General features: G+C 42.1%; 1 protein-coding gene across 5 annotated transcripts in view; it reads left to right on the top strand.

Moving 5' to 3' along the window:
- LOC140672659 (zinc finger protein castor homolog 1) overlaps window positions 1-26,337 on the top strand; it is a 144,803-nt gene that overhangs the window by 112,717 nt on the left and 5,749 nt on the right. For 4 of the 5 annotated variants that reach the window (XM_072904991.1, XM_072904988.1, XM_072904989.1 and 1 more), the window contains exons 6-10: window positions 80-143; window positions 22,352-22,930; window positions 23,082-24,731; window positions 25,111-25,209; window positions 25,359-26,274. In XM_072904991.1, the coding sequence (XP_072761092.1) occupies window positions 80-143; window positions 22,352-22,930; window positions 23,082-24,731; window positions 25,111-25,209; window positions 25,359-26,274 (3,308 nt within the window). The remainder of the gene's footprint in view (window positions 1-79; window positions 144-22,351; window positions 22,931-23,081; window positions 24,732-25,110; window positions 25,210-25,358; window positions 26,275-26,337) is intronic. The other variant, XM_072904992.1, reaches the window with a different exon arrangement.

Below are 26,337 nucleotides of genomic sequence, written 5' to 3'. Positions count from 1 at the left end.
CCTCCCCCACCCCACTCTCTCGCTCGCGTACGGCCCTGAGCACGCCGGTGCATTGTACATCGTAATGTATTTCTTTTAGGTACCGCCGACAATAGCGAGCCTGACGGCGATGAAGGTGGAGGCAGCTGACCCGAAGGTTTCCGGTGAGTTACTATTTCCTCCTCGTCGACGGAATTATCGGGATCGTAATTAGATTCCAATCGAGACTGCTCGCGTTCGATGACCCTGCTCGCGCCGAACAAAAGGAAGGTGAAAAACAAAAGAGAGAGAGAGAGAGAGAGAAAGAGAACGAAGCGGAAAGAGAGACCGATCGCTCGTTCGTTCGCTGGCGGGACGCGAGATCGTCGATCGACGCCTCGTCGCTCGTTGATCCGGTTAGACCTTAGGTGATTTGTAATCGACGCTCTTGTAATCGCTCTTGAGCGAATCTATGATTAGAACAATGTTGTCGATCTCTGATACAGCGACAGCGACAGCGACGCCTGACCTTTAACGTCAGCGGGCTAGAAATATAATCGGTATGCGTTCGCGTTCGCGCCAAAAGTCCGTGCGACGCGAATGTATTTAACATTCAATCGTCTGTAAAATTAAAAATCACCACGTCTGTTTTATATACAATGGCCGGTCCAAATTAATAGTAAAATATACCACTTTAATAGAAAGAAAAAGAGATAGAGAGATACTCTTACTCTCTTTTAACCCTTTGAGTTACACCGGGTCACACAGAGATCCACCTTTTTTTTTCGTAGTTTTTTTATTGTTTCAACTACTTTTTTTATCAACAAATACCAGATTTTTTGTTTCTACAGAGTCTCTAGAACATCAATAAGTGTCAAAAAAAATATAAACAGTCATTAATTGTTAATCGCAAAAATACCATACATAAACAAACAGTCAAAATTAGTACTTCTTTTACGAAAAAATGCATTTTCTACTAATCTATTGTGACAATAAATGCGGCAATTTTTTTATAATCTTAGTACACTCTAAAGTATTTTTCAGAATTTTTTTAGAATTTTCCACCGTGTTGTTTTTGTTAAATCCTTCTTTTTTTGATAAAAAATATATGAAAAAACAATATTTTCTGTTCTAAATTAAAAGTAACAGTCGTATTCTTTTTTAAATTTTTTCTCTCAAGGTTTTTTTAGATCGCAGAATTTGAATCTAAAGGAAAAAAAATTTAATTTCCAAAATTTAATATAGGGATCGAATATGGCGAAAGTAAAATTGCGTAATCAGCGACCCCAAAAACCCTTATATACCAAATTTTATAAAATACTGACAATTAGAAAAATTCGTGACTCAAAGGGTTAACGCTATATATATATATATATATATATATATATATATATAAAATCAAGTTCTATTTTATCTGTTTACTTTCTACTAAATGAAATATTTCCTTTCGCGAATTTATTTCCTTCTCTTCTTTAAAGCAGCGAATTTTCCGACGAGAATCAACAAAATCGCCGTGGAATATGCTGGAGAAATTGCGTGCATCCGACACAGTGGACCCGCAACTTTGAGTAATTATCGCGCATTCCTGCGTGCCACGTGACAAATCTAAAGCTATACGTAAGCCAGCTGAGAGCTCTCTCCCTACAGCCTTTATTTGCCTCGATCCTCGCGAACTCGTGAATCGTGGCGTAACCTGACGAATCGCGGCCGTTCGCCGCTTTCAGTGTTTTGTGCCCGAGGGCTGTTCCCCCTTTATTGGAATATCCGCCCACAGCATTATGGGAATTATCAAGGAAATGGGATGAGTGCCAACGGCTCCCACGAGGGGCACGAGGGAGGGACGGGGGGGTTGCTTCGGTTGCATTGATAAAAGAAACTCGGGATTTATCAATCCCCTGTTTCCTATCCATATCGTTTGAGGAATGCGTATTCTAAATCCTATGGTATATACCACATGTGTATGCAACGTAAATATTGACTTAATTAAAAGGATAAAAAAGAGCTCTGTATGGTAGGCTTTGATTTTATTAATCACGGTGCTCTTCAATTAATCTCGACTATAATGAAAAGATACCGAGAATTCAGACAGCTGATAGATAGACAGCCATGGGGCAATATTGTGTTACAGATACAAGATAAAAAATATCTACACACATACGTACGCACGTACGTTCTTCTTTTTTCCCATTTATGGTTAATGAAATAAAATAATTTATTTGCATGTTAATTCTCTTTAAAAATAATACCACAGGGTATTTTTCGCAAATAATATTTTATTTATATACAAACCAAACTATCAAAAAAAAAATATATATATATATATATATATATATATTATTTTTAATTGTTTGAAATGTGTGCGTGCGTGACTGCGTAGAAATATCACTCGCCGCATGCGGTCATAGCTCTGTATTACGTAAACATGCCGATGTTTCTCCGTAAATAGGCATCATTAAGATCAATCGTTTCTCCGCACTGTCATTTCACGTATTGACACGCGAATTATCATTTTCTTCGAAAACATCGCGGCGATGACTCGGCAATCGACAGTTTGTCGCGCAATTCCCGTCCATCGAAACTGTGAAAAGATTCCGCGACGGAAATCACGACGATGATGAGAAGTGAGCGCGCGCTGAAAGTGCGGAGGGGGAGGAAGAGAAACATCGAGTAGAGAAAGAGAGAGAGAGAGAGAGAGAGAGAGAGAGAGAGAGAGAGAGAGAGTGGGCGGCCTCCGTTGGATTTTCTGGTCCAGTGACATATTCTCGTAATTTCGTATCGGCCAATCAACGTCCTCTCGGCCGGAGGATATTAAACGCGTGGTGGGATCCGCAACGAAATGGAATAAAATAAAATGTACATACGTTGTACGTTTCGCGACGATGTATAACGCGGGGGTATCGGAAGAAAGAGAGGCCACGCGAGATGAAGGAGGCGAAGGGTATGAAAGAGAAAAAACGCGGAGAAGAGGACGGAGGCATAGAGATGTATGCGTACGTGGAAAGAGAAAGAGAAAGAAATCGCGAAAGAGAAAGAGACATAGAGAGAGAGAGAGAGAGAGAGAGAAAGAGAGAGAGGGAACGATAAAGAGAGATAGAGAGAGAGAGAGATGCTAGCAATCAAAGCTGATTAAGCCCACAACTGGGGAATCTGTGGGGCCAGTGTCTCACGCCAATCTCGCCCAATCAGCCGGTTGGCCGGGGAGATTTAAAAAATAGAATGCCTACTGTCAATTGTCCCATAATTTAAATAAATCGAATAAATGGACAAAGTGGCCAATTAGAGTAGTTGCTGGTTGCTGCTTTAACGCATTATTCTCTCTTTCTCGCAGTGTCTTCGACTCTCCTCTTCCTCTCCCCCCCCTCCCCCTCTCCCCTCGCCGAAGATGCGCTTCTCGTCGCCCCCTCTCCCCCCCTCCCCACCCTCGGCCCCCTCGGTGCTCTCCCTCGCCGTTCTTTTAATTCTCCGCGTTTGACATCGGCCGCGACCAGCACCTTGTGTCTTTGCCGAGGAGGTGCCTTCATTATATCGTGAAGGAAGATGATGGTCCCAGCAGCCATGTACGTAACGTAAACGTATACGACGTGCTTGCGCGAAATTGACGATTAGGGCCCATTAAGCCTCGGCAAACTCGATTACTAGGCATGAAGACTTTTCAGAATCATCGCTGTTCCATCAGAGACCTGCTGGCTAACTCCCCGGTCTTCTGTGGACTCTAGGCAGATAAATAATTCCCGCTTTCATTTTCACTTTGAAATCGATACCACTCGAACAAATATTAGACTTAGTACGTATATTCGCGTAGTCTCCAGTTACGGGGATAAATTTTATCTTACTTAGCTGTAAGCTTTATCGGGCTTATTTATCTTTAATAAAACTTGCCCGCAAACTGGTGGATAAATTTTCTGGAGACGGTGCTACTTCGTTATTTTGACATTAATATTCTCGGGCATAGACTATGCTGCGTGCATTTTCGTAGACTCGTTAAACTCGGAAATAAACCTAAGACCTGGATTGCGCTACCGTTTTATCGCTGAACGTAAATTCGATGATAAGCGAGGTACGTTGTCGGAGAGAGAAAAAAAGAAAAAAGAAGAACGAGAGCGGTTCGTGCTCGGCCATCTCGATCTATCTTGATGAAATGTGCGAAGCAACTTATCTATCTCTCTCTCTCTCTTTCTTTCCGTCTTGGACTCTGCGAATTCTACTTTTATACTAATTATAACAATTTACGACTCTAACAATTATCACCATCTTACATGCGCCATCAGTCTGCACCTGTTCGACATACGTTTACGAAGTAGCTTAATGGTCTCGTTGATATCTGTACCCATCAATTTTGTGCGAGTACAATTTAATTAAGCCTCGCTATCGCGCTACGATTACGAGTAATATCGACATCCTCGATTCCCTTAATGACCGCATCTGTCAGTTTGTAAAGGAATATGCTTAATTAGTCGTGGCGTATAATTTTTAAGACTGACAGTAATAGTACGAAAAACTCAATGTCGACATTTACATTCATCCCATTTATCGGGTGTATTTTTAATACACACTCATCCTGTCCCGAATAAGTCACACAATAATTTTATTTAAAAGCGCATCAAGCGTGGAAGTTGTGATTAAATGATTGTACCAACATGTCTCTAATTAAACGAAGCAGACTAATTAACATGAAGTCGCGAGAACTGGCAGACGGATAATGTAGATGTGCTTTTCTACGCAGGTTGCCAGTTTCTCGCAAGCAGATAACAAATAAAGCATAAACGGGAGCTGCGATAAATAAACTGGCGCACCGCTCGTTGCATTTAGTGCCCTCCAGGGTCTCCTGGTGCTTCTCTTTCTCTCTGCACTCTCGTCCCTCCCCCTCCCCCCTCTATATTACCTGCACACAGGATCCACATACGATTCAGGTACCGGGGGGCTCAGACCTCGGCGACCTTTAGTTTCCGTTCGTAATGCGCGACCGCAAGAAATTAAAGAATCTTTTGGCTGCCTTGGTACGTGCTTTTTGGAAAGCAATAATCTGATCTTGTGAGAGACGTATTGGGCTATTATGGTAGCACATCAATATTCACAAGATTGCTGAATCATTCCCGGTATAGCCATATACGGCTACGTATTAAGAATATTAAATTATTAAATTAAGAAGTGGCATAAATTTCTTGCGAAATTATCTTCTGCCAAATGAATAGCTTCTTTGAAATTATATTGAAAAAGGTACGAAAATAATATACAGTTATTATTCATATTTTTTTCTATATACGTTTATTTCTAAAGAATAAAATGCAAAGATATATGTAAAATAATTAAATGTTCGCTCGAACATATATATAATCTTGAAAAAAAGTTTCGTTTGAGTAATCGTTTCTACGAAGAAAAAGAGAATAATTTACTTGCATATATAATTCTGCCAATTTTTACGAGCTGATTCTCGTTTGTGTTTAAACTCTCGGAATTGGATTTCATTATCCGAAATTGAACGACGGCGATTGCGATGACGGACGATCGCCGTTTTGTTGCCGTGTTCGTTTCTCATCGAGCGAGCAACCGTTAGCCTTGAAGAAATACCATTAAAAAGCGATATGCGCGAAAGAAAGAAAGCGACGGGGGGGACGGGGGGGGGGACGGGAGGAGGGAGGGGGGAGGAAAGCGAATTTCACGGTTCATTCGAAACTTTTTTAAACGAATTTACACGCGCCGTCCGCCACGCTCTACGGAAAGGGGTTGAAACTTTATTATTAAATTAATCGCCAAGTAAATATTTGACAGGTAAATTATCTCAGCGCTTTGTTTTTTTTTTTTTTTTTTTCCCCTCTCTTCCTTTCATCGAAATCCCACATATCGAATTTTATCGTTCGTATAGAGCAGTTTTTCTCCTCGCGTCCATAAATGATAGCGATGTTTATATCGCTCTCTCGCGACGTGAGATTTTTCGATAAACGCGACGATAAAAGTACGCGACACGACAATCCCAGCCGTCGTGGCATAACGATCGAGAGCGGTTGCACCTAGACCTGTGCAGACAATGGCCAATTTCGTCGACGGGGACGCGAACAATGCTCGCCATAATTCGTGGTCCACTCGCGTTCTCAGGGGTTCTCGCGAAACGGCCCGTCATCGCCGTCCCCGCCGTCGTCTCCTACCTCGTAAAAACCCGCAGCGCCTTCGAGACGCGGCGGACACGAAATTTTATTATTTATATTTGAAATTTATTATCGCGCCTGCGCCCAGAGGGGCCCCGGAGGGGGTGCCCGTGCTCCCCCCCTCAGGGTCGGCGAGACCCCTCGTGCCCTTCTCGCTCTCTCTCTCTCCCTTCCGTTTCATCTCCCGACATCCTCTCGCGTCGCCGGCCTAATTTATCGTTCCTCAACTTTTTATTAATTTCTTACCCTTACCCGCGGAATCGCGATCGTCGCATTAAAAGGGGGATCGGTCACCGAAATCCGCATCGATGCACAGACGGAATGTCGTCCCTCATTTTTCGCTCTGCCCTTCCCTCGTCCCTTCGGCCCTACCGAGTCCACCGACTCCACCTTTCTTCCGTCTATCTTTTGCGGTTTACGCGATCTCGATGCTATCGAGTCGCAGAAGAAAGACATTTTTCCGCAAACTCATTGTCATGCATATTCTCCGCATCACGTAAAAAGGATGTGACGTCATGAAATATCGAATTAGTGAGATAATCGAAAATTACAATAGAATCAAAGCACCCGATCATCTTCTCACATAATTAATGTTAATATTGGGTATTATAATTAAAACGCACGCAAGGTAGTCATCAAAATGTTTTCAGAGAAATAAATAATTTATTTATTTATATAATATATATTTGAAACAAAGAAATCCTCCAGTATATAGATTGTTTACGAGAATAGACATCAGAGTTGAATAATCGGTCGGAAAAGATAATTAACGGAAGGTCACGATTAAATGAAATTAAAGCCAAGTATATAAATAATGGAACATGTTTGATTTTATAGTAGACACCGAGAAAAAGTTTTTTTAATTGAATTTGGATAGAAACTTTTTTTTTATAAAATTAGATAATTTCCCGAAACTCTGTGTAAAATGAATAAAACTGCATGTGATCGCGCGATTAATGCGACACTTTTCGTATCCATACCTTTCGCTAACAAGCTTTAGGCCAGTATCACGCGAAATATTCCAGCCAATCCACTCGACCAAGAGAAGTATTAATATCTGCCATCTCCTTTTTGCCGATCTTGGAATTCCAGTCTCTCTCTCTCTCTCTCTCTCTCTCTCTCTCTCTCTCTCTCTCTCTCTCTCTCTCTCTCTCTCCCCCTCTCTCTCTTCTTCCCTTTCGTTCGAGATTCGACGGATCTTGCAAACTTAGCGCGCGCGCGGGAAAAAAGGGCCCCGACTAATTAATAGAGCGGGACCCCAGGGGGGACGAGGTGGAGACAGGGGCCGGCGGGGGGCGGGGGAGGAGGGAAGAGGGAGCAGCGCGCTTAGGACCCTTGCGAAAAATAAAATACACCCGCGGAGTAAATTAACGTAGAGCAGGGGAAGGGGGGAGGGGCGGCAGAGAGGCTGTGCCGCGAGCTTAATTAATAGAGCGAGGATCTGAGGCCCCCGGGAGGATTCTCTCGAATCTCCGCTCGTTTACGCTCGTTTTTTGTGCGAGGAGGATGATCGCGGGGACCCGATTGGGTCCACGGTAAAGATCCCGCTCATCACCTTTTACGCACAAAACGTGTCATTTACCTCATTATAGAAAATACGCCGAAAGTTTTTATGCAAATTTTCCCCAATCCCGCTCGCTACGACTTAACTTGGCATTAATTATAACGGGCTGCTTAATTAATGTAATTTATTATCTCTCTTTTTTTTTTTTCCTGCGCCTAATATAATTATACGTCTTCTTTTTGCTCGTTCCTTTCTTGTTTGTTTCTGCTTCACATTCTTCTTATTTCGATTCGAACCCTTTGAGTCACGAATTTTTCTAATTGTCAGTATTTTATAAAATTTGCTATATAAGGGTTTTTGGGGTCGCTGATTACGAAATTTTACTTCCGCCATATTGGATCCCTATATTAAATTTTGGAAATTAAATTTTCTTTTCCTTTAGATTCAAATTCTGCGATCTAAAGAAACCTTGAGAGAAAAAATTTAAAAAAGAATACGACTGTTACTTTTAATTTAGAACAGAAAATATTGTTTTTTATATATTTTTTATCAAAAAAAAGGAGGATTTAACAAAAACAACACGGTGGAAAAGTCTAAAAAAATTCTGAAAAATACTTTAGAGTGTACTAAGATTATAAAAAAATTGCCGTATTTATTGTCACAATAGATTAGTAGAAAATGCATTTTTTCGTAAAAGAAGTACTAATTTTGACTGTTTGTTTATATATGGTATTTTTGCAATTAACAATTAATGACTGTTTATATTTTTTTATAGATATTCTGGAGACTTTGTAGAAACAAAAAATCCGGCATTTGTTGATAAAAAAGTAGTTGAAGCAATAAAAAAACTACGAAAAAAAAGGTGGGTCTCTGGGTGACCCGTTGTGACTCAAAGGGTTAAGAGAGCCAGAGTCAATATATTTACTGCCTCGTGTATTTTTATTTCTATTATGTAATTATTTCTATATCGTATGTATACTTTGGTGCATGCAATTCCGCGGGAGTAAAAGGAGTATGATCGGCGATAAAAATGGCCGGTTCAAAAAGGGAATTGCGAAACGGACGAAACGAATGCCGCGATGTTGGCCGCGCTCGATTGGCCCCGATCGATTTGTATCGGGAAACAACTATTGGCAATCGCATGCCGTCCTCGAAACTCAGGAATCCATCGTTGCTCGATCAGACGATAGTCTCCCCCGATACTCTCCTCCGTCCTGCTGCCGCGTCCTCGTTTTTTCTTGGCCGTCGTTTCGCGATTTTTCGGTCGCCAAGAACGCGTATCTCATATCGAAGCGGCTATATCGAATTATCCGCATAAAATTAGAATCGAAACGATACAAGCCCGCCCATCGCGCAACAATATATAATGTAAACTGTTTCGTAAAAGTTTTTAAAGTAATGTAAATCAAATCATATCCACGAGAGATATCTTTCCGTTACGTTTAATGCTAACCCCAGTTAAACGTCATCGATAGACCCGCGTCGAAGCCCTTCATCGTGCGTCGTTCGCCGCGAAATGAAGACATCGCCGACACACGGATGACTCTTAATCATCGCCGACGAGTTGGAAAGTGGACTCGCGCCGAGAAAATTACACGGTGTGTCCCTCGGGTCCGATCGTTGATCAATCACTCTCGTCCGCGAGCGAGACGACGGCAGCTCGTCAGCACCCTCCTGTACATATATATATATATATATATATATGTATACTCGCGGTCAACCAGACCGAGTCTTTTTTCTACTCGATTGTCGGCTTCGTATTTTGCGCCTCTTCAAGTATAGATGCCTCTTGCTTCCATTGTTCTATTTAAATTCAAACTAAAAAATTTCAACCTTATATATTCCTTTCTACCTTTTTATATCTTTTTCTTGCCCCCTCTTGGCCGTTTTTCTCAAGCACAAGCCGACTCTTATCCGATCCGAATCCTTCAAGATCGCTTCTCGCAGGCTTTTCAGATCATCCACCATTCCTCTCTCGCGTCTTACTAATGCGCTCTCGAAAAAAGGGTCTCCCGAAATATACGGAATATCCGCGGGTGCATCGTCGGCCGGCATCCGGTTGACTATTTCGAGAATATAATCACGAAACGAAGCGCCTCGCCGTCGCGGGCGAAAGGGGGGTCGCGGGGAGGGGGGAGGGGCGCGCAACGCGAAAGAAGACGAGGAGACGAAAAAGGGATTGAAAGGAACGCGCGCCTCGTTCGTCCAGCAGGGAGGAGGGGGAGGGGGAGGGGGGGGGGAGAAGAAGAAGAAGCGAAGACTCTTCTCTTCTTCTTCGTAAGGACCGTTTCGCGTTTCCACCGCATTCTGCATTCTCTCTGTCGCGTTTCTCGTCGCCGCCGCGTGTCTCACGTGGTTGTCAAAAAGTCTTGGCTCCTATCATAGTCAAAATAAATATCGAGAAAGACTTACGAGCCACTTGGTACACTTGGACGAAGACTTGCTTCTTCGCCGATATATTTTTATTGGAACATTTAAAAATATACCTATGTAATGAGGGCGGGGGATAATTCCATTAGACGTCGGATTGTCTTCATATATTTATATAAATTGCGCGAAACAATTCAGGCGAATGGTTCCTTTAACGCTTGTTTTCTGCTGCTTCTCTTATTCTTCTGCGAATTCTCCGGTCCGCTTTTCCCCGAGAACGGAGAAAACCGCAGACTCTCTCCCCCGGGTCGCGGGCGCGTCGTTAATAAATAGACCTTTTCTCCTCCCCCTCGACTCGCCGACTCTCGCTCTCTCCGTCGTAACCCGCGCTCGGAGAGCTCGTTGCCTCTTCGGCGTTTTAGTAATTCGAGTTAGCTCTTCGACTCTCTTCCTTCTCTGACGGCGTCCCACCGTTCGTCCGTCTGTTATTTCGCGCTTGATGCGAAAAGCAAGAAAAAGGAGAGTCGACGGCGTCCATGTGTGCGAGTACCAACCCGGTGGAAACGACCTAGGGAGAGAAAGAGGCAGAGGGAAAGAGAGAGAGGGTCGAGACCAAGACCACGAAGTCGCCGATTGTTTTAGCTCTAGGCCGCATTAAAGTCTGGACCAGGGGGGCCCAGAGGGTCAGGGCCGTGTGTGAAAGGGGTTGGGCAGAGGAGATGAGTTTTTCACACGGATTACCGGTCACGCACATTCATCACGTTCGTTGTGATCGATATGCAAACCAATAAATCTCTCGACATATATTCCGCCAATATTTAATAAAATTTATTAATTGTAATAAATTTACATTCAACGTTTTGTGATATTTACAGAGAAAATTTTTATATTAAAGATTTATTAAATATATATCTATTACCCTTTCATCATTTTTAATAAAGAGAATATATATATATATATATATATATATATATATATATATATATATATATGTGCGTTTTGATATGCATGTCGTGTATAATTTTGATTGACAGGAGTCTTGAAATTACACATATCGATAAAATTATCGATACGGCCCTGTTTGCGAATTTTCTAATGCAAGAAGCTCGTAGGAAAACCGTTCCTGCTTGTTTTTCTTTTCTCTTTCTTTGCCTGTTCACGCAACGAGGCGGAGACGATAGTGCGACTCGTGCCAAATCATGCGAGCGGAATCGGAGAAATTTAAAAAATATTCTAAATTTAATTACCCTGCCGTCGCGGACGACCCTCGGTCTTTCGAAATCGTGCGGCCTGCCAATGTTGGTGTTGAAAAATAGCCGATCGACGAACCGAAGCGTGGATCGAAGACCCGTGCTTTTGGAACATTTAAGTTTGCACGAGTTATTAGAAAGTTAATATAAAGAAGATGATTCAGTTAAAATTACTTTCTTCCATATGAATGCTATTATCATATTTAAGCTGTAATTTCACTAAGTTGTAACTTTTTTTAATTACCTTTCTCTTTATTAAAAATGCATTAAATAAATAAATAATTTTTATTGACTATATGATAAATGTTTTGAGATATTTATTGTTAAATTAGACTTTATCATATTTAAGCTGTAATTTTATAAGTTTTAACTTTTCGTTAATTATCAACTAATTTATATAAATTTTGATATTTATTCTTATTAACAGTCCATATTAGAGAGTTTCTTTCTCCTTAAAAATGCATTAAATAAATAAATAATTTTAATCAACTGTAAGATAAAATTTTTGAGACATTTATATTGTTAAATTAGACTTTATCATATTTAAGCTAAGTAATTTTACAAGTTCTAACTTTCTGTTAATTATCAACTAATTTATATTAATTGTACTACTAGAGGGTTTCTTTCTCCTTAAAAATGGATTAAATAAATAAATAAATAAATAATTATAAATGACCGTGTATGATAAAATTTTTGAGACATTGATAATTAAATCAGATACTTTACTTTTGCAAAACACATCTTCAAATTTCTGATTGACACACATTTGCGGTTAATGCCGATGAAAATGGAGCTGATGCATAAAGAGCCGCGAGCGAGATTGCGCTCGTCGAATGGCAATCGACGTTTGGCGAGAAAATAAAACGCGAGAGGAGAATCTCTCTCGCAATTGTTCGCGCAAGCGGATCCCAGACGTTGACGCAAAATAGCGGCGCGCTTAATAGTAGTCCATGTGCTCGTTACATACACTCGTCTAACCGCCTTGTTAAGCTAACAGTCGTACAACCGCGCCGCCGAGTATATTCAAAGTTATTGATATACGCGATCCCGTAAATCACGGAATACTTTGTAAGACTTTGAAATGCCCTCCGTACCCTCGCGGATAAGAGAAAAATCGACTAGACTCGGAGGCGTCAAGGATGCTTTGGTACTCTGTACGCCATGACAACGCACAAGAGCGAACTCGTTGCGCCAGTTTGTCGTAAATTTCCGTTAACGAGCTGCCTGTGCAACGAGCTCTGTACGCTTTTCTCATGGCGCGAACCCGGGAGGAACAACAAAAAAACCACCCCGCGAGAGAAATATGAAACTGAGAGAACTCTCTCCCCTTCGCTCATAATTTTCCCCCGCGCGGAAATGGAATTGTTTATTGGCGGACTGTTATTAACGCGGACAGATAACCGACCACCGGTTGCCGCTACCCGGTGATGGACGTCGTTGTTGACGTTAATGCAGCCGATCGCACGCACAACTGCATCGTCGAGCACTTCAAATTCGAGACAGATGAAGACGGATGAACGCGGTGGTTTTGCCAACCGCGTTTTGCTCGCGAGCGAACGAACGAACGAACGCGAGTGAAAGGAGGACTTAATTCTCTTAGAAAGCTAACACACACGAAACGATTAACGCTAATCTGGTCTTACGCAGAGCGGTACTGGAAGATTATAGTATGCACGACCAACAGGCGTGACAAATATAAGGCACAACATTACATTGATCATTAACATAGTCCCAGCTTGTGAATTTTATTAATCCGTGACGGTGTCGTAAATAAAAATGTCGCCGCAAAAAAGCGGTAATTTGTACGATTGTCGCGATAAGATAACGCCAGCTTAACCCTTTGAGTCACGAATTTTTCTAATTGTCAGTATTTTATAAAATTTGCTATGTAAGGGTTTTTGGGGTCGCTGATTACGAAATTTTACTTCCGCCATATTCGATTCCTATATTAAATTTTGGAAATTAAGTTTTTTTTTTCTTTTAGATTCAGATTCTGCGATCTAAAAAAACCTTCAGAGAAAACATTTAAAAAAGAATACGACTGTTACTTTTAATTTAGAACAGAAAATATTGCTTTTGATTTAGTTTTTATCAAAAGAATGAGGATTTGACAAAAACAACACGGTGGAAAATTCTAAAAAAATTCTGAAAAATACTTTAGAGTGTACTAAGATTATAAAAAAAAATGCCGCATTTATTGTCATAATAGATTAGTAGAAAATGCATTTTTTCGTAAAAAAAATTACTAATTTTGACTGTTTGTTTATATATGGTATTTTTGCAATTAACAATTAATGACTGTTTATATTTTTTTTACACTTATAGATATTCTGGAGACTCTGTAGAAACAAAAAATCCGGCATTTGTTGATAAAAAAGTAATTGAAACGATAAAAAAACTATGAAAAAAAAGGTGGGTCTCTGGGTAACCCGCTGTGACTCAAAGGGTTAATTTCGACATTACACGTCATAATTCAGTTTTCGGTGACGTTTACGTTTGTCGACATATAGGTATAACTGTGCGACAAATCGCTTCCCTTTGATCTTATTTAACCGCGAATAAGGGTAATCGGTTCCCGATATTTCATCACAACCGCTACTATATATATATATATATATATATCGACAGATTTCCCCGAATAAAGAGCCCCTTTATCTCCTCATCGCCACTCCACCATCACCACCCCCTTCCCTCCCCCTTCTTGCGCCGGAAAAATCGCTGAATGAAGATCTATCGCGCGAGCGAGGGAGAGACTCTTTCTCTCTCGATCACGGGAATCGAATTTCTTGTTTTGACAGCGGATCGCCGATCCGTGGCGAGTTGTGTTTTGTAGGGCTCGTCGAAAAAGTTTTTCGAAAGTCGAACAAAGAGGAGCGAGAACGAAGATCGCGAGGAACGAACCGGCGCGTTTCTCCCCCTCCCCCATCTCCCCCTTCCGGCTATTTGAATTTGTAGAAAGGGTTCGATTCTGTTTATTTTCTAGGGCGGGGGGGGGGGGGGAAGGAAGGGGCCATGGAAAGAGAAATTGTGCGCGTGCGTGCGTGCGTGCGTGCGTGCGTGCGAGGGGGATAGATTGCGCGAGCGCTTATATATCGGGCCTAATGTTACACACATACATGACGTTTTCCCCTCGTAAAAACTTTGCGCGTTCCACGTAAGTAAGTGCGTTTAGTGTAAAAACCAGGGGTTGGGAGGGAGAGATGGCAACTCCGCATGCGAAGAGAGACGGGATATTAAATGTCCGAGTGCACGCGGTACCTAATTCCAATCGCATCTTTATTTCTGATAACGAAGGACAAAAGAGCGTTTGTATAAAAAAATTCCAATTTTCGTTTTTATCAACCCCACATTGTGGGTGTCAAAATAACTTGGTACGCGCGACCGCAGAATCGAAACGTCACACGAAGAGAAAAATTCCGTACAAGCGGACTCGGCTCAAAGAAATTCGTTTCAAAATAATTATATATCTCATATTATATTGTATTTTACGTGGAGAAAGAATTTTATTGAAACCCTCGCTCTCGCGTTTAAAACTTTGTGCCCGAAATATTTTGCACGGCTACGTCCCCTTGTTAAATTTAACACGCCCGTCATAAGTAAGGGCGCAGAGGGTCCGCGGCGTTCTAAAAAGGAAGGGGTTGCACGAGGAGGGGGCCAAGGAGAAAGGGGAGAGTAAGAGGGTGTATTAAGTAGTACGCGTGTAATAGTGCCCCGAAAAAATCTATACGCGATGGCGTCCGGCGGGACGAGGGCGAGCCGGATTAAAGAAAGAGAGAGAGAGAGAGAGACTCGTAAACCCCCCCCTTTTTTTCCCTCCTCTCCCCCCTTTCGTTCATTTACTATGGTAAAGCGATACCGGTGCCGCGTTATTAACAAACGTGCTCTCGCTGAAGCAAAAAACAGCAAGATGAAGAAGAGGAGAGCAAGGCCGATGCGTGTCTCAATTGGTGTTTTAATGCCAGAGGTACCAGTTTTGCGACACGAAAGCCTCTAGATCGAGAAATCTACGCACGAGATGATCTTCTTGTACGTTCCTCTCCGATTTCGAAATAATGCTATCATCAAGAAGAATAATTGCGTCGTCCAAGTCAATCGTAAAATTGTCGCTTGCAAATCCCCGCCCCGTCCCCCCCCCCTCTCCCCCGAGATGGTATCATCACGTTTCAATGCACATATGCATCTGCAAGCATCTGTTTAACGCTCGACAGGAAAGACACACATGTATGTGCTCGTTTCTTAAAGCCGTTACGTTGAGATCGCCGAGTTGCGTAAGCCAAGTGCGCTGACGTTGATTGCATGAAAGAAGGAATCTATTAGAAATCTATTATCAAATATTCCCAAGAGTTTGCATTATGTCACTTAAACTCTATTTTTCTGTCTATCGTAGAATTAATTTAAATAATAGTTGAATGGAAAAAATGTATGTGAGAAAGATGATGACGACGATGTTTATCTCGCGAGAGGAAGATGAGACAAGTCAATTGCGCTTGGAAGATTATTTTGTGCAAATATGTCGGCCGGGAGGTAGAAGCAGAACGATTCGGAAGAACCGGCGACGAGTTCTGTCCTTTCTTCCTCCCCCGGTAGGTAAAGAGGGCGCACTAATTATAATGAACCCGTTCACCACGAATGGGAGAACGGCCATAACGACGTTTATTCTCGTCCCGAATGATTCCACGCGTCGTACAATAAGAGGAGTAGACCTCTGAGGAAGAAACGCGACGACATCACGCCAACGAAGAAGGTGCTAAACGGACGACGGCAATCTCTCTTGTGGCGCCAATTATTCCAGAAATGTATTTTGAATTAAACTCTGTCACGTCAGAGGCTAATAGACCGATTATAATCTTTGTGATGATGATTTACATACAGCACTAACATACGAAAAAAATTCTCAAAGCTTTTGAATCCTGTCACCTAAAAAACTCGCAACACTGTAAGAAATTGCCTGAAAATTTAGACACATTTTTGTCTGAATTTTCAAATCTGAAAGTCAATCTATCTTCATTTTGCTGAAAATTCACGCAGCGCGTAAGAGAGTTTTAGACACTTGTCTGAATTTTCAGTCATTTTTTTCAGAGATGTGCAAAATGGATATTTAAACCCATTTGAAATAGAAAATGTAGAATAGTTGGAATATTTTTATTTGCAAAAATGTAACATAGAAAATAGGTTGCATTGTTAGACATACATTTAAAATAAAGGAAATAGGCAATTTTTTAAATTGTTTTTCAAATAAAAATGTTTTTTTTTTTTTAATATTAGTATATTTAAATATCTTATTTTTTTCTTGTTATTTATTTTTCTTACTATTTATGTAATGGATTAGATTATACTATCCATTTTTACACGAATAATGGTAATGAGTTAATTATACATCTAATTAATTAATTACTGAATTATTAAACATTTAATTTATTTTACAATAAACAAGTGTGCAGTCTTGCATAAATATCTGGATTTATTGATATTTAGAAATCATTTTTGATATCTCGATTAATTTTTGAGTTTGCAAGAAAAATGCACTTGAAATAAAAAATGAGTAATAAAAACTCTGAATGGAAAATAATTTTTGCAAACTTGAATATTTTAAATGCAAAATACAAAATAGGCATTTTATTTTTCCATTTTAAATGCATCTATTTCAAATATGCACATCTCTGCATTTTTTACAGTGAGAGTAAACTATTTCTTAGTCATTCAATAAAAGAAATGTTGAAAAAAGCCGGTCTTCTTTTTTTTTTTATGAAATTACAGCGTGCATTCGTCATCTTTATTATATAATTATTCTAATCGTATATCATTTCAATCTTCAATGAAACTCTGATAAACGCAGGAAGAAGAAAAAAAGCGTCGGAGATGCAATCGAGGGGGCCACAGATAAGGACGGATATAGTTGATGCAGATTAAAAAAATGCTAAACGAATGGTAGGGAGGGTGGGACGAGGAGAATAGCGACCATAACGCAATTTTGACAGAAATAACACCGTCGCGCGCGTTCGCTGAGAGACAATAAGTTCGCGACACTCTTGCGGATCTTAGAATAGTTTAGTGTCGGCCGCTCTCTTCCTATCTCTTTCCATTCACTTTCTCCTTTTCTCTTCCCTTCTTCTACCCTCGTCCTTCCCCACGTCTCCCACATGTTTCCCGTACTCTCCCTTTGTACGAGTCCCCGCTGACGCCGATATACTCCTAGCACACATTCGGACGAACGCACTAGACATCCATCATTCACGACAGTTGACTTTTATTCGTAAAAATGATCGATACCGTTTGGTAGTTACTTATTATTATTTGAATTGTATGTCAAAACTTGTTTTCAGCATAGATATTAAGCAGATACGATGTATTTTCTTTTTTTGGTGGCTGTAATTTTAAATGCATATTTCCTTATTAATTATCGCGTACTGGGAATAAAATAAAGATGAGGAAGCTTTTAGGTTCGCTCGCCATGTGTTGAAAAAAGTGCTCCGAATATCGAGTAGATTCCGACTTATTAAATGACATCTGGTCGACGGTACTATATTCGCGAAGCCATTTTTCCGGAAACAATGTCGCTACGAGGACCATCGAGAAAGGGTTGCTGCGAGCGAGCCCGATTCGGGGGGAAGGGGGGGGGAGAAAGAAGGAGAAAAGTGCGACGGAGACGGGGCACGGCCGTAGTACCTCGTGTGCCTGTATTTCTTTTTTTTTTTTTCCGCTCGTATTTAGAACCTCTCGAGAAGAAAAAGCGTTGAATGGGGGTCGCCGCGGCTAAGATGACGAATCAGCGAACGCAGCGGGCACTCCACGCATTATCCAAACACGCAGTTTCGTAGGTTACGTTAACCCCTCCGCGCACGCGTGTGCGTGTAAGCGCACACGTGTAAGTACATACGTCAAGAGAGAGAGAGAGAGAGAGAGAGAGAGAGAGAGAGAGAGAGAGAGAGAGAGAGGGACTGGTACACGTGAGCGCGCGATGGAGGCAGCAGCCGTTTTTCGGCTGTGGCTCGTATAAAGGGTTATTCGCTCGGCTCACGGATTAAATGATAAAAAAAGGAGAGCCCCGGCGACCCTGAAATACGGGGTCTCTTTTCAGGTTCGGGTCTTTTTGAAAATTTTAAATTCCCCTCTCTCGGATTGTCGTCCCGGCTTCCATCTCCCCGCGATTCGCACCCCACTCCCTCCGCGAGCAGCTTTAAGAACTACATACGTGATAGGGTTTGAACTCTCAAAGCTGGGATGCCAGGAGGGAGGGAGAGAGAGAGAGAGATCTCGGCTACGTGTCGTCCCCGGAGTTTCACATATTTTTTAAGATTTGCTCTTTAAGCCTTGTCACGCGTCACCCTGTTATATTATTCTCCATTTGGTACTATCGATAACTGCCGCGTGGGTGGTATTTTTTTCTACACATTTTTTGTGACAGGCTAGTGGAATCGCTATATACTATATATATTAAAATGTTAAATAACATATTAAAATTAATTGATGCTTCAATTTGTACGATAATGTCAATTCTTTTGCATCGAGACTCTGAGTATCGATCGGTTTTTCTGTTTTGTTTTTTAAGGCACCCTAAAGATATTTCATGTCATCGCGATTTTCGCATCACGTTTCCTCTTTGTGCGCATAATTAATTCACGTCGACGCTCTCTCTCTCTCTCTCTCTCTCTCTCTCTCTCTCTCTCTCTCTCTCTCGCTGTTTAATATTTATCTCCAATAAATACGATATTACGACGCATTACGTGGACCTTGGCCCGAGGAGAGGAGCACTTCTCGATTACGTATACTGAAGCTCCGACCCGGCAAACACGACCCGGCAACGGCACAGTCTGCGGATTATGAATTTGTGCAAACAATAATTTCTCGCGGCGCGAAAGCCAAAGGTGCCTCTAACGAACGGCACGCAGCTGCGTTGCGTAATTACACTGCCAAAGGATAAATTAATCGCCGCAGTAACGCCGACTCTGTTATGCAACGGCGCGCAACCGGGAGCATATCCGGTGACACGAGCGTTTTATTATTATTAAATTCGTCGGAGTACGATCGGCACGATTAAAATATATGGCAACTCTCGGTAAAAATAATGCCAAGGCCCCCGAGGTCCATCTATTACCAGAGATACCGCGGCAGAAGAATAATGTTCGCCGAATTCTTCCCTCGCCGACTTTTTCCCTCTCGTAACCTTCGTCCGTCTCTTTCTTTTCTCTCTCTCTCTCTCTCCGGGACCAAAACCCTTTCTCTTTTTTGTGCGCGCATACGCTCTCGCAGAAACGCGCACGGGCGGCCAATGTACGCGCGTTTCCTCCGCTCCTGACGGCACATATACCACTGCGAAGAGCGGGGGGAGGCGGGGGGAGGGGGGCGGGGAATCCCCCCGCGAACCTTCACGAGAAATATTCGACAATTTTTAAACTCGTTCCTGAACGCGCGCACGTAGACATTTCTGAGAATCGACCTCGTCCTGAGTAGAGAGTGCACCGAACGCCGTGATAAATGCCTGTGGGATTAGAACACTCGGGACCCCAAGTCAATGTGATTTATTAACGTTCCGTAATCGGTTCTGCAATACTTGATAAATTAACAAAATGTATAAAAGTTGCATTTCAAATGCAAAGATAGATAGACCTCGGTGGATCACTGAAATCGGCATTAGGAGATACAACATGTGCTAGACAGACCAATATTCGATCTCCACAACTCTATCGTTTGTCGATATCTAAAATTAGGGTACCATTACCTGCTTTATACATTTATTATATTTCGTGCTATTTAATGTTTTCGATACTTTATACACAATATTTGACCGGTCTCTACAACTTCTTCATCTACTGAAATCTATTTAATTAATATTATATTTTGCGTTATTTAATTTTCAAATATTATCAATAGAAACATCGCAGAATTCAAGAAACGGAATAATAAAATTATTATCCTGACAAATGAGAGAAATGCAAATAGGCCGGAGACAGCTTTAACTGTAAAATCATTCGTTTAGGCAACAACAAAAAAAAAAAAAAAACAAAAAGGGGGGAACGGCAGTTTATTTTCGTCTCTCTTTCCCTTTTTTTCTCTCTCTCTCTCTCTCTCTCTCTCGTGCGCGCGTTACATCTCCTCGGGAGATAATTATCGCGAGCGAGGATTGGTCAACCGAATTGCGTCTCGCGCTCAATATTTTCTTGCGTGCCGTTTCAGGCCTTTTAGGAGAGCTATGAACGAACGAGCCACGTCTCGAGGTAAATGCTCACGCGTCCTCGCCTCGCCCGCGGCCACGCCGCGCTTTTTTTGCATACGCGTATTGCGATCGGTCCGATAGTTTTTTTTTCGTTTTTTTTTTTTTTTTTTTTTTTTTACGCCGACCATTCTTTCCTCTCCCCCTCTTCCTTCTTCATTTTTTTTTTCCTTTCCTTCATTCGCCCTCTCTTTTATCTCGCGGGGCACGGCAACTTGGACAACCAGTTTTCGGTCGCGCGCGGGAGAGTGCGACCGTAGGTCGACGAACGGTGCGTTCATAACTCTCTCGATATGTGTATCAGAAGTCATTCCGCGCGTGTCTCTCCTCTGGTGGATGCGAATGCGAACCAGAGGTTTATTATATCGAGAATGGAGAAGGATTCGGAATTCACGCGGTCGGTAAAGCGAAACGGTTTGCCTGTGAAGAGACGTGTACCAGCGAAGAATAACGTACCAACGATCGACTGTCTCTGGCCAGTCGTGTCCTTTTACCAGCGGTCTACTCTGGTACTCTCCCATTGAGATTTATCAAGCTTTGAATTTGAAATGCAAGATTACACTTTTTTAACACATTTCACGAATATGTGTCTGTCAAGTTAAAACTATGTCAATTATTTATTTTTATATTTGTTTATTATACATTTATTTATTTAAATAAATAGCATTTAACCCTTTGAGTCACAGTGGCTCACCCAGAGACCCACCTTTTTTTCGTATTTTTTTAGTTTTTTTATTGTTTCAACTACTTTTTTATCAACAAATACCAGATTTTTTGTTTCTACAAAGTCTCTAGAATATCAATAAGTGTAAAAAAATATAAACAGTCATTAATTGTTAATTGCAAAAATATCGTATATAAACAAACAGTCAAAATTAGTACTTTTTTTACGAAAAATGCATTTTCTACTAATCTATTATGACAATAAATACGGCAATTTTTTTATAATCTTAGGACACTCTAAAGTATTTTTCAGAATTTTTTTAGAATTTTCTACCGTGTTGTTTTTTGTTAAATCCTCCTTTTTTTGATAAAAAATATATAAAAAACAATATTTTCTGTTCTAAATTAAAAGTAACAGTCGTATTCTTTTTTAAATTTTTTTTCTGAAGGTTTTTTTAGATCGCAGAATCTGAATCTAAAGGAAAAAAAATTTAGTTTCCAAAATTGGAAGTAAAATTTCGTAATCAGCGAGCCCAAAAACCCTTATACACTAAATTTTATAAAATACTGACAGTTAGAAAAATTCGTGATTCAAAGGGTTAAGAGCTCTAATTAATATACAAATAATAAGAAGAAAATTTGGCATTGAGAGTAATTTGATAACATTCTTAAAAACAAAGTGACAATATAATTCAAAATCAAAACGCGATGAAAGAAAAAATATAAAAGCGACAAAGGGATAATCGAGCGAACGTTTCGATCAGATTCTTCTGACCTTCTTTTCAGCGCAATATCTAACATTATTATATTAATGCATACAACATACGATTAGGTTCAAAATTGCCGGTCGAAATATAAAACTAATTCAAAACTGTCAACTTGTACCTAACATAATAAATTGTCACTGGACGACCACTAAACATATGAAAATAAAAAACTGAATATAAAGATTCGGTTCTTGAAGATTGTTTTTTTCTAAAATAATTCTTAAATCATCTGTAACTCGAAATATATTGTCACTTTGTTTTTAAGAACGTTATCAAATTGCTCTTAATATCAAATTTGGTTCTTATTATTGATTTATTTATCATAAATTAAATAAAGTAGAAAATTCTGCAATCTGTTTTTAATTAATTAATTTTCTTTTCTTTTTAACGGCTTTATAATATAGTATAAAATACCATATATATTGTTTCATAAGTAGATTGAGATTTAATTTGACAAATAAAAATTTCTTTTTGTTTTGTTACAGCTTTGCTGAGGCAGAGTATGTCTCCGGTAGCGGATTCTATGATGAGCGGCTCCAAGACGTCGGTCTCTCAGCCGATCATCGATTACTCTCGATACGTGAAGAGATACGTATCCGGTCAGGAATGCGGCAGTACGTATTGCAAGGAACTGGGTTGCAGGGAGCACTTTCATTGTCTGGACTGCAGCGGCAGGGTATTCGTGAAGAAAGAGGAGATGATTAGGCACTTCAAGTGGCACAAGAAGAGGGACGAGTCCCTGCAGCACGGCTTCATGAGATACTCGCCGACGGACGATTGCTCGGAGAAGCATCCCGGCCGGGCCTGTCCGCACAATAGGAAGCAAACCCATTATCACTGCATCCACGAGAATTGCGACAAGGTTTACATATCGACGTCGGACGTGCAGATGCACGCGAATTATCATCGCAAGGATTCGGCCATCATACAGGAGGGCTTCCAGCGATTTCGTGCCACCGAGAATTGCGCGACCGAGTACTGTCAGTTCACCGGTCAACGGACCACGCACTTTCACTGTCGGCGGCCGGGATGTCGGTACACGTTCAAAAATAAGGCCGATATAGGTAAGAATTAATGATTTGCATAATTAATGCGGATCTTCTAGGCAGAAGCTATCGTTAATCAAATGAAGAATGATTTTTATATACGTTACGATCAATTTTTATTCAATATATCTCGTTATATTGATTGCCATTTTTATTATTATTTTTTTAGATAAGCACAAGTCTTACCACATCAAGGATGAGCAATTGTCGCGCGACGGTTTCAAGAAGTTTATGAAATCGGAGGCCTGTCCCTTCGAACAGTGTCGATTCTCCCGGGTTTGCAATCACATTCACTGCATACGGCCGCACTGCAGTTACGTCCTGCACTCCTCCGGTCAGCTGTTCTCGCACAAGCGGAAACACGAGCGTCACGAGTCGGAACTGGCTTATCGGAAGTACAAGCAAGTCAGCGCCGTGGGTGGTGTTCGTCCACCGGGATCATGGGCGCCGGACGAGCTGAGCGCTCAAAGCTTGTCGTTGAGTCTGAACGGCGAGAGCTCCAACGAGGACAGAGGTTCCCCGTCGTACTATTCCTTGGACGATTCTTTCCAAAGCGCGAGTGACCTCGCTATGGATCTCACCGCTCCTACGACTGTCATCACGGCTAGCGCAAGTTCCGTCAATCTCGAGCAGCACCAACAACAACATCAACATCAACAATCTCATCAACTCACCGCTACCGAATTGGCTTATCTGATACCGGCTACCGCGGAATGCGCCTGTAACGCTAGCAGAGAGCATCATCATTGCGGATTAGACCGCTGCGGGGCCACCCTGAAGGACCCCCGCGAGGTGAGGGAGCATCTGAAGGAACACGAGACGCAGGAACGTATAACGGACGCCTTCTTCGAGGAAGGCGGCTGCGACGACAATTGTCCGTACGCCGACAAGGAGAAGCATTATCATTGCAATTGGGAAAATTGCCGGGAGGTGATACTCTCCACCGACAAACCGTTCCGCAGATTGCAGCATTATAAAATCCACGAGTACAGTCGACAATTGAACCTCTCCTGTTCCTCGCACGCCCTCTCGCCCGACGTCACGTTGACGCATCTGACCAACATTGACGCGATGTTTAGGCGGAAGCGCGGGAGACCGCCGAAAAATCGGGTGATCGAAATCTGGTCGGGCGGTGATCCCACCAGCCACACGCACGATTCGCCGCAGGCCATCTTTACGAGTTTCAAGCTGCCTAAACCGCAAACTTGTAATTTAGCGTCCAATCCGTTGCTGGAGGATCGAGAGGGTAGTGTGTCGCCTTCGAACAGCCTGGGCGAGCCCGAAGGATTCGCTACCTACAATCCGGAAGGATGCCCGGACGCATCCTGCGTTCTTAGATCGATCAGGCATCATCATTGCTCGCAACCGCGATGCCATTTCTTTACCGATCGGCCGGATCAATTGCTTATGCACAGCAAAGACTTTCACGACAACGTCGACATACCGCCGGGCTTCGCTTTCTACGATAAGATGGTTGATTGTCGACTGGCTGGCTGTCACAGTAATCGAGTTAATCGGCACTTTCATTGTACCAGACCGAATTGCGGATATTCGTTCGTCAGATACTCGACGATGGCGTTACACGAGAAGCAACACTCGAATCACGCCGAATCGTGCGGCCAGGAATTGAACAATCAGGAATGTCAAACACAATCTCAGTCGTTGATGCAGGAAACGAAACCCAGGATCCAGGTGAAGAATCCTGCCGAGCTGATCGAGAAACCCGATGAAAGCTTGATGACGAGCGATCCGGAGAGCAGATCAATAATCGAGGATAAAGAATCTGAACTTGCGAGTCCCGATAGTGGCAAAACTACCGGTAAGTAGGAAAAGAAAAATCACAAAAAAAAACAGATACCCATTTCCATGTTAATCATCTATAAACAACTTTTGTTTGGTAGTGATTTTTTTCGAGGAAACAACACGACACGGAGAACTTTCTGCTAACTTTCAGTACATATGCATGCTCTTCTGCACGTAATCGCGCACAACAATTTACACGTCGTCACACATTTTGCATTTGTTGTTGAAGTAGAACACTCTTCGCTACTCTCCCATTGTTTGTTTTATCATTTCATTTTCTCTCCATGTATATATATATATATATATATATATATATATATTCTACAAACACGGTGGTTGTGTATGTTGCGGGCGGTAATATTTGAAGTGTTGGTTGTTTGGTTGATTGTTGCTAGTGGTGAGGGCGGCTGGCACCTATTATCCGGTCAGCGGACCGCCGAGCGAACCCGCACTTCCGGGCGTCGTGCTATCCATGCGAACTTCCGTGCACCAAGGTTCGTCTCTCTTTTGTATCAAGTTTTTGTGCTTTTTGTGAGAGTGTTCTCGTAAATCAGTAAATTAGTTTTTCTCCTTATTGCTGCTATATTTCACGCTCGCAAGGATCTGATTCGATTTCACTCAAATGAATCTTAAAACGTTGTAGAACCGCCAGTCATGCCGTCTATGAGCTCCACCTCGCCGCACACCCTCTACGGACCGGAACAGAGCTGCAGCAGACCGTTCTGCAAACTGAAGCGCAAGAATCATTATCACTGCAACGCGTGCAATCAGGCCTTCTCCGAGTTGGATCGCTTGGTCGCGCATATAGCGAAGCATTCGACCGGCGCGATTCTCAGCCAGCAGCAACACGATATGGTTAGCCCGTCGCCTAATCAGCTGCAACACGATTACATGGCGCAGCTGTCGCAGAAGCATGACTTTATGTCGCCGAACGCTCAGATGGCTCAGAACATTCAAAACTTTCAGAGTCAAATGCAACGGCAGATGCAGCAGACTCTTAATCAACAGTCCCAATCGAAGGATATCAAGCTGGAGAAACCGAGATGCAGTACTGATATAGGTGTGCAAAATGTCCCGAGCGTCAAGCGGGAACCGTCTGAGATTATCAGCAGGGACGAGGGCAACAATTCCACGGTGGATAGCCACGAGAACGGTCAATTGCCACAAGCGCCGATTCAACCTGCCAACGTGCAACAGCCCACGGTGCCGACGAGCTTCGAGCTCGATCTTACCCACGGTTTTCACTTTCCCAGCCCAGCCGTGATGGCTGCCATGAACCAACAGATCGCCCTGATGAATCAGGCTTTACCGCCGTTTCTGCAGCATGGTGGGATGTACGCGGGCGGGCCCGGACTGATGTTTGCGCCCGGCTTACCGCCGGCAAACTTTCTTCCACCCACGAGAGACGAGAATCCGCTGGCTTCGCTGGCAGCCAATCTTAATCTGAACAAAAGATCTCTCTCACCGCCAGACGTCAATTCGGCCGAAGCCAAGAAGCAAAGACTTCATCATTCGATGCGTATGCTCAAGGACGAACCTGTGCCGGAGGGATACGTCAGGTTGGTATTACCAATTGCTTTCGCGAATGAATATAGCTTGAGACTTGATTTAATTGTCGTGCC

This window comes from Anoplolepis gracilipes, chromosome 13 (assembly GCF_047496725.1).
Source record: "Anoplolepis gracilipes chromosome 13, ASM4749672v1, whole genome shotgun sequence".
Classification (NCBI taxonomy): domain Eukaryota; kingdom Metazoa; phylum Arthropoda; class Insecta; order Hymenoptera; family Formicidae; genus Anoplolepis; species Anoplolepis gracilipes.
Note: the sequence above shows the minus strand (reverse complement) of the source record. Positions and strands in the feature narration are given on the sequence as shown.